This window comes from Vicia villosa, linkage group LG4, assembly GCF_029867415.1.
Source record: "Vicia villosa cultivar HV-30 ecotype Madison, WI linkage group LG4, Vvil1.0, whole genome shotgun sequence".
NCBI lineage: Eukaryota > Viridiplantae > Streptophyta > Magnoliopsida > Fabales > Fabaceae > Vicia > Vicia villosa.
Genome location: NC_081183.1, coordinates 120,647,434 through 120,657,435, shown reverse-complemented (window position 1 = coordinate 120,657,435; position 10,002 = coordinate 120,647,434). Strand labels below are relative to the sequence as shown.

General features: G+C 39.0%; 1 protein-coding gene across 1 annotated transcript; it reads right to left on the bottom strand.

Moving 5' to 3' along the window:
- Positions 1 to 414: 414 nt before the first annotated feature.
- LOC131597752 (uncharacterized) lies at positions 415 to 1,813 on the bottom strand. Its single transcript, XM_058870428.1, has 2 exons — positions 869 to 1,813; positions 415 to 429 (listed from the first exon to the last, which is right to left on the bottom strand). Exons 1-2 carry the CDS (start codon positions 1,811 to 1,813, stop codon positions 415 to 417), a joined length of 960 nt encoding a protein of 319 aa, XP_058726411.1.
- Between the last annotated feature and the right edge of the window lie 8,189 nt (positions 1,814 to 10,002).

Here is a 10,002-nt window from a genome sequence, read left to right as displayed (position 1 = left end):
TTAGGTTAGTCCCCCCTTTTTTCTCATTCTTTTTTTCTTTTACAACACTAAAACACCTAATAATTACTCAAAATAAAACCCCTTTAAAAAATACAAAGAAAACACTTAAAAAACATTAATAAAAAAAAGTGAAAATCATTAAATAGGGGATGGAAGCTTGAATCTCCCTTGCTTAAGGGAATCATTCGAGTGCTTGGATCTCCCTTGCTTAAGGGAACCATCCGAGCGTAAGTTCCCAATATCTAAAAAATACAAACCAAAGAGTAACTCGAGCTTCCCTTGCTTAAGGGATTCCCTCGAAACGCTCAAACTCTCTTCTGTCTCTCGCCCTCGTGGCATTCTTAAGAACATGTTGAATCCATTCCATAATTAGGCGTGTAAGTCTCCAAAGGTCGAGCATCGTGGAGTGCAACTTTAACCTATGTTCACCTAAAAAACACCAAAACATAGAAAATCTTGAGCCGAACTACGACGCTCTGATTCCTGAAAGGGATACGTAGGCATTGGGTCGCGGGGCCTAAGCGAGCACAGTTGTAAATAATTTCTTCTTTTCCCCGTATTTCTTTTGCATTCATTCGCATTTAGGTTTTAGACATTAGACACCCTTTAGATAGAAACAAACATAGGTGGATACCATCGAGTACGATGGGCGTGAGGGGTGCTAGCACCTTCCCCTTGCGTAACCGACTCCCGTGCCCTGTTCTCTGGTCGAAAGACCTTGTTCTTGTTCTGAGTTAGGTTATCTGGTATTCCTTTCCCTTATGGGATAAATATATTGGTGGTGACTCCTGTTCATTTTTTCGCGGTAGCGACACATAGCTTTATGAAAAAACCTACTATTACTATCCCCCCCATTGAGCCATTTAACATTAGATTTTAGAGCAAGCATACTCTCCTTAATTCTCAAATTCATCCAAAAGCTCTTCGTTGCCTCCTTACGATTGAAAAAGACTATAGAATCAAAATCACCATTTTCTTGTTCCAAGCACACATCACCTTCATTAATAAGTCTCACTTTATCCTCCACCTCCAAATCTACCTTTCCGAACACAACTTTGTTCCACCATCTTAATCTATCTATAAGAATTCTAAGTTTTTCTTTTAGGAAAAAATCTCCTCTCCCTTCCACCACCATCTCTCTCCACTTCTTTTCAACGAACGGGATGAAAGAATTGAAGGAAAACCATTCGTTGTTGAACTTGAATGGTTTAGGGCCCCAATTATTACCATCCAAAACAAGCCAAATCGGACAATGATCCGAAATGTCTCTATCACCTATCAATTGACCTATGACATTCCATCTATTCACAATCACGTCCGATAAGATAAAACGATCAATCCGGCTCATAGATCTACCATCTCCGCTATACCAAGAAAATTTCTTTCCTTTGCAAGGAACATCCACCAAACCATATTCACCTATAAAATCCGCAAATAAAGAGCTCTCACTATCATTAACAAACATGCTCCTCCCTTTCCTTTCGCTACGGTGTTTAATGGCATTAAAATCCCCACCCATCAACCACTCCCCATCCGAAAACGTCTCCTTTAGATCCAACAATCTCTCCCATAAAAATTTCTTCTTTCGCAAACAACAAGGTGAATAAACATTCACAATATAATAGATGAACTCCTTGAACAAAACTTTAATACCCAAATAACCTTCCCCTTTGAAACTAAATTCTACTTCCATCGACCCTTCCTTCCAAAGAGTAATGAGACCACCCGACAAGACAATGGAATTAGAATAAGAGTAACCGATATCCGAATTCCTCCAAAAACTCTTCGCCCAAAAATCTTGCGTAGAAGACATCTTTGTTTCTTGAATCAAGAAGACATCCGCACCCCTTTTATTAATCAAAGCACTTATCCTTTTTCTTTTTAAAGCGTTCCCCCCCCCCCCCCTTATATTAAGAGATCCGATAATCATATTGAACCATTAGTTTTCTCCCTCCCAGCTACTCTAAAACCATTTTCTTCCTTCACCAAACAATCAATTTTTTTGAACATACTCCTTTTTTCTTCCCTACTTTTAGCCACTCCCAACGCCTTTAAAGCCGATAACAGTTTTTCTCCATTTCCTCCTTGTAAAAAGTCCCACTGTTTTTGATTGTTTATGTGAATGTCAGAAAAATCCACATGCTCATAATAACCCTCCTGATTCAAACTAGAAGAAGAAAAAATGTTGTTACAGTCAGTAGAAAGATGGTTCTGAAGAGATAAAGTCTTCCTTGTCGCCTTTCTTTTCTTTGCCCTTAAAAGCCCCTTACACAATCTCCTTCCTAAGTCCCCCACCTTCCGATATTTGACTTTCCTTCCACGCCTACTAGATTTAGCAGTAAAAGAACAACCAACTTTCTCCTTCGACAATCCCTTAGACGCCTCATTTTGATCCGGAACCACAACCTCTTCCCTCGAAACCACATCAAACACCTTGCTGTCAAAAGACCCTTCAAAAGTGTCCTCCGGCTGTCCCCTAAAATTACCAGAACTACACGACAGAATTGGCCCTGCCCCACTGGCTTCAACACCAAGACTTTGCTCCCAACAATCTATATCCTTCTTCTCCAGGCCCTGCTGTTTAACCGAGAACTCTTCAATAGAGTCATCGAAATCCGCTTCGTCTTTAATATCACCTGTTACGATATCATGCGACCAAACCTCATCCGAATCTAAAGATTCAGACGAAGTTGAACCAGGGAATTGAGATAAGAGAGTACCTGAATGAAACTAAGGAAAAGAGAAATCCTCACAAACGTGCAGCGTCGTCTTCTTTCTGTTTATAACTACTGAGACCGAATTTTGTAAAATGAAATGAGTGTGAACCTTCACCGTGATCGTCGCGACATCGAAAGCCTTGCCTGCAGCAGTTCTACCGTCAAGGCACACGAAAGTTCCAAACAAATTCGCCAAAAGCTCAAAAAAATCATTATGCCACGCACAACAGGGAACACCAAACACTTGATTCTCATCAACCTCTCAGAATCGACGACGTCTTCCTTCCACTCTGAGATCACTTTAAACCACTTCTTCCACTTAGAATTAGCATCGTCAAGGAAAGACGCCAAAGCTCCTGGGATCTCCTCTTCAATCAGAACAAAATTTGGCCCTAACACAGATACACGAATATTGAAATGCCCCTCCAGTTCCAAGGCAGACTGCATACTGTATGCAGAACCAGGAGATACCACTTCACCAAGCTTAGCACTGGAAAAACGCAACCTGTCTCGTTCCTTCACCGTGTAAGACCAATCAACCGACATCCTATCCTCCACCCCAATCTTCTTTTTTGGCACAACATCAGCGAAAGACAAACCTTCCTTTCTTGTACCAGGCGCGACAAAAGAACGTTCTTCCCTCCTAGAGATATGATTCTTGTAGTCGACGAACCCCGAAAATTTTCTACCTTTTGGACCATTTGAACCGCTCGCCATCCCAGACCTGTCGAATCTCGGAAGATTCGCGTGAATCTTCTTCCCATCCACCATAACATTATCCAATTTCACTGCAAGAAGTCTCGCATCTACCACCTCCACGAACCTCGCAAAACCGAACTTCTTACCGATTTTGTTCTTCCTCGGAGCTATCGATACCTCCACTACCTCACCAACACAACCAAAGAGCTCAAAGAAATCCCTGGCGCGACACTTCTCTGGGAACTCAGAGAAGTAGATTGAAACAACAGTATCACTTCCATCCACCACCTTCCGCTTGCCCAAAGGAAATGAATCCCACGACGGATTCCAAAATCGAAACTACTTCCTCGACACCTCCTTCCACCCCTCTTCGTGACGCCTAAACCCACCGGATATTGAGGATTCCGGTGACCTAAACCCCCAAATCGCACATTCGCAAGTCTATAGCTATATGTTTATTAAACTTCAATAATGGAAAAATGGTAAAAGCAGAGAGATGAAGTTCAATTCTCAAGGTAGTTGTAGCTTCCTTATCATGTAGAAATGAAAGGGAGAAATAGGATTGAGAGAAAGATCAACAATTGAGTAACTCTTGCAGGTGGTGGAGATGCCTCAATTGAAATTTCTCTTTCACTATGTGAAACGATTTTAAGTTTTATCATATGCATTTGTAATTATCCTATTTTCACCCCTCAAACGATATTTAAGTACACTTGTCATATTTTCATTAAAAAATAGTCAAAACCACACATAAGAAATTGTATATAAATTTTCTCCTTTTATTAACAAGCTATTTAAAAATGAAATTTCTTTGGCCACCTCCCAACCTTCTAGTCCACCTCTGGTGAAAAACCCAAACTACCCCTGACTTCGGAAATGCATTTCCGAAATGCGAGAAAAAGGTGTTTTCGGAGATGCATCTCCGAAAGCGCCTTTTTTTTAAAAAAAATTGACTTATTTCGGAAATGCATTTCCGAAAACACCATTTCGGAAGTTCATTTCCGAAATATTGCGCGTTTTGCAGATTAAGCAAAACAACCCCCCTCCCCCCAAATCATTTACCCTAAACCAATATCAAACTCAACTCCTCTGAGATTTTCTGCAAACCCACTTCCAAGGCTGCATCAAATGCTCCAATCACCTTGCTATACTACATTCAAAAGCCCTCCAATCACTCAATTTGTAAGTTTTATATTTGTTAGATCCATATTTCAAATGCATGTTAGGGTTGTTTTCAATTGCATAAATGATATAGGGGTAGGTTGTTAGTAGTATTTAGGTTGTTTAGAAGCATTATGGGTTGTTTTGAAGTTTGATTTTGGGGTCTGCCATTGGAGGTTGCAAAGAAGTTCTGCGCAGGGGTGTTTCGGAAGTTCATTTCCGAAAACACCTCCATCCCAGTTTCGGAAATAAACTTTCGAATTGTATCAGAAGTGCAATTTTTTTTAGTTTTTTCTTTTGTCTCGCATATTAATCGATTTCAATTGTTTATAGGAACATGTCAGGCAACCAACCAGCACGCATCAGACAGGGTAGAGAGACCCAGACTGCGTCGGCTAGACGCGAGCGGGCGGCGGCGCAGCTGGCGTCGACACAGGGACAGGGGCAGGGCCGGGAACGACGTGTGCGAGTTCCCGTGGACGTGGGAGAGGGTACCTCTTCATCTGGATCTAGGAGTCGGCTGGCTCGGGTATCTTCTTCCCGCCAGCGAGAGGAGGAGGAGGAGGAGGAGCAGGTGGAGGAGGTGGCAGTGGCATACCACGAGCCGGAGGGGGTACCGGATGTTGACCCTCCATCCGGGGAGGAGGATGAGCAGGAGGACAGCTACCCGGGAGGGCCCTTTGACACTTCCGTGCTGATATCCTACCGCGATCACGTCGCTCGACGTATCTGGGAGGGAGAGGTATTTTTTTTAATTTAACCGTTTATAATTTAGACGTTAATTCGATATTTTCTTAACGTTCTATTTAACATATGCTTTTATTTGTTTTTTTGTAACAGGAGAGAGATCCTTTGAAAATGGTGAACCACGCCCGGAAGATTTTCAATCTGTTTAAACCAGCAGCTGAGTGGTTTAACGACGCGGTGCGAGGTTCAGGGCTTAGCGGGCTCTGCATGACGGGGTACACCACCATCAGCCACGGCATGCAGGGGGCTTTTGTGGAGCGCTCGCACAAGGAGACATCTTCTTTCCACTTGCCGGTTGGGGAGATGACGATCACCTTGCATGACGTGCAGTGTCTTCTCCACCTGCCGATCAGGGGTCCGCTGTTGGCCCACACCCGGATCCAGAGGGTCGAAGCCAGTCAGTGGATGGCGCTCTATTTGGGCATGGAGCCCAAAGCTGCTGACTATGAGTGCATCACGACATCTGGGCCTCATATCCGGTTCACCACACTGAGCGCTTATTTCGAGCACCACTTGGACGCGGCAGCCGAGGCTGAGGAGGCGGGTGATGATCTATTCACACAGTATCACCGCGGCTGCGCTCTTCGGTGCTGGTACATGCATGTGGTAGGCGCTGCATGCTTTGTGGACAAGAGTGCAAGGTACGTCGACGTGACCTACCTCCGCTACTTCATGGACCTGGATACCGTTCACCAGTGGAACTGGGGGGCAGCTACTCTGGCATACCTCTACCAGAAGCTGAATGAGGCCTCCAACTGGAGGACGAGGCAGTTGGTCAGATCCTGCACACTACTTACGGTACGTTTCATTTTAATTGTTTCGTATTTATTTATGTTTCGTATTTATTTATAATACATTATCGTGTTTCTGTTTCAGAGCTGGATCATCTCCTACTTCTCCCGCATCCACGGCTTCCACATCGATCATGCGTACGTTGACGCCATGCCCAGGGCCGCCAGATACGTTCTCCAGAGGGGGAACAATGCGGTGGGACCATACCGTGGGTACCTGGACCGCACGATGCACGACGACGTCACCTGGAGGCCGTTCAGCGACAACACTCAGATTGTCCCCTTTGACGGCATATCTCTATATTCTGGCTGGTTGGCATGCGGGACTACCATCATGGTCCGGTATCTCCCTGAGCGGTGCATGCGGCAGTTCGGATTCGTGCGGATGATACCCAGGTCACCCATCGAGGCTGCTCCCGACACAGTGACCAGAGTGCAGCTCACTGTCATGTTTGAGGATTGGGAGCATCATGTGGTACCGGAGGAGTATCGTCGCCGGCAGGTCACCCAGGACTGGCACAGTGTGGAGGGGTACGTCATATGGTTCTATCGGGTTTCACATCCTCTGCTGACACCCGACGCTCCCGGCGCTCCTAGGCCAGCACACGAGGAGATCCTGGAGAACCAGCAGGTCGAGGATGACCACGCCATTGATCTCCTGCCGATCTGCCAGCGGATAGAGATGCTTGGGCGGGACGCGTTGGATCGAGGTGTCGTTCATCAGGGCGGTCCAGAGGCAGTCGCCGTGATGGAGATGATCGTCACTGATGCGGGCCGTGCGGCGGCATACAGGCGGCAGAGGAGGGCCCAGGGTGAGAGGGTTAGGCACACCCAGTAGTGGTCAGGTTTATTTATTTTTTGTTTTCGGATTGTATCTTTAGGACACTATGTTTTTTTTGGATTTGGATCGGCTTGTATATATTACTTTTTTTATCATATTAGTTTTTTCTGTTTATATGTCATTTATTTTATTTCCCGGTTTCCTTTAATTAATAATACGAGACTGTTAAGAAAAACATAAAAAAAACACAGTTTCTGCATAATTCGGAAGTTCATTTCCGAAACCCCCCAAAATCTTAACAAAGGTGTTTTCGGAAGTTCATCTCCGAAAACACCCCCATGAGGTGTTTTCGGAGATGCACTTCCGAATTGTGGAAATTTTTAAAAAAAAAAAGTGCTTCGAAAATTCATTTCCGAAGCAGGGGTAATTTGGGTTTTTCGCTGGGGGTGACCCCCATAGGGAGGTGGCTAAAGAAAAAACCTTTAAAAAATGCAAATTCCATAAAACAATAATTTCATTTGGAATAATATCTTACATTATAGCATAAATAATGATTATTTTAATTTTGACTTTTTTACATTTATTTTTCTTCCTTTTTAAAATAACTTTGATTGTAATATGTACAAATTTAATTAATATGTATTTTTACATTAAAAAATAGTCTTAATCGATAAAATAAAATTGGTTAATTGAATATAAAAATTAATTCATACATTTTATAATTAGCTATTAAATATTTTGACATAATTTTTTTTTACTTGATAAACCATTTTTTGGTTAATAATATTTAATCTATTGATTAATAAATGCTCAGAGATAAAAAATTAAATTTAAATAGTAAAACAAATATGATTAATGAGTATATAAGTGTGTTCAATATAATTCATAAAATAGTTATTGAATTTTGACATTAAAAAAATGTTGGTAAATGATGTTTAAAATATTAGTTAATAGAATTCATAATTTGATTAAAATATTTCAAGAGTTAAAAAGTAGTTTTAAATATGATAATAAGTTGATTAATAAAGTATAATATGTTGCTGAATACAATTTATAATTTAATATTTGAAAGAAGATAATATTATGTATTTTATTGATTAATTATATAGTAAAAGTAGTAATGCATTGTAAGTAGAGTAAATAAAAATATTATTAAAATAACAAAATTAATTAATGAAACCATTTTATATTTCTATTGCAAAGTAGTTTTTTATATATTTTTTAAAATATCATTAAAAATATTTTGTAAAAAGAATTATAAAAAAATACGTTCAATATATAAATAAGGTGAACCGTGATTAATAAATATTTATGTCAAAATAACATCCCCGTACATAAAAAGATCGAGACATTCTAAAAAAAGTTACCTCTAGGGTATGTATTTGTCCCTATAGATTTTGGTCACGTGTTATGTTCATGACTGGCTTGGAATTAAGCTATCAGTCTCATCCAATGAAGTTAATATCCATTGAATCATATATTAATTAATTTTACGCGTGAAGACTTGTAAATGATGGAACAGCTACGCGTTTTGTGGTTTGAAATATAAACCCAAAAAACGACTTAGTCTTACGTATAAGAAGGGTAGGGTATGAGATGGGTTGGATCGAGTTTACTCTAATAAGTTATTTAATTTAATCCGTTCAAATTTTAATGGGTTGAGTTTGTCATCCAACCTATAATTTTATTATCAAAACCGACTCGAATCAATCCGTTTATTTATTGGTTGGATTGAGTTGGGTTCGTGGATTATGTTTCAAATTATTATTTTTATAATTTTTTTCAATTTAAAAATATTGTAACAAAATTCAGTATATTTAAAATCATTTCTAACACACAAAATGGACAAAACACATTATTTTTATAAACTACGTAAGTTGGAAATGATACAAAACAAGAAATAAATTTAGTCTTAGAATTATGTAAATTTATTGATCACGTAGTACTATTGGTGGAGAATAAAGTTTTTTTAGAAAAATTATGGTTACTACTAAGATAATAATTTTATATTTTTATTTAAAATAATAATAAAAAAAAATTATTCATGTTACATTAATTGGTTGGATCAACGGGTCCGCAGATTACTTAACTCAAACTCAATATCCGAACCAAAACTATATGACTTATTGGATGAATTAGGTATACCCGTAAATGAATGAATTCGGATAATTTATATGTTAGTTTGATTTGGACTAGCAAATTCGTAAATCGATCAACACAGATGAACACCCGTAGACAGGGGTACCATCACTAATTTATAATTTAGTCTAGACTCTTATGAAAATCTGAATCATCTATAGTAAATACATATAAAAAGTATCATACTAAAATAACTAAGAATGAGTGCAAAAATAGAAACTTTAGTATTCACTCACACATTGGCACATACACAATCAATATGTATTTATATACTATAATTTATATTATTATTATTATTATCATTATTATTTTAAAATAAATTTAGATTTATAAATATTAATATATAAATATAACTCAAAGCATTTGAATGTGATGATTTCCGATTTAATTATAGACCCTTGGTTTAATTTCAGTTTTGAACTAGTTTGAACCAATAAACTACATTCATTTAATTTAAATAAATGTTACGCCATTATATATATATATATATATATATATATATATATATATATATATATATATATATATATATATATATATATATATATATATATATATATATATATATATATATGAGGGTTATATTTACTCCAAGAGTAAGTGTAAAAGACTTACTCCAAATCTTAGCCATTGATTTTCATTAATCTAACGGTTTTAATTGATCATTTAATCTAATTATTTTTGGAAATATTTTTCTAAATAAAAAATTAATTAAAGTCGTCAGATTAATGATAATCAATGGTTAAGATTTGGAGTAACTCTTCAACACTTACTCTTGGAGTAAATATAATCCTGCATATATATATATATATCACTACACCGTACAAGGGCTACGACAGCGCTTATTTTGGGCTTTAAGAGCGCTTAAAAGCGCTGTGAAAGCCAGCGCTGGCGTAGGTAACAAAAGCGCTCTGGTAGCCCCCCCCCCCCCCCCCCCCCTTTAAGAGCACTTTTTCAAGAAAAGCGC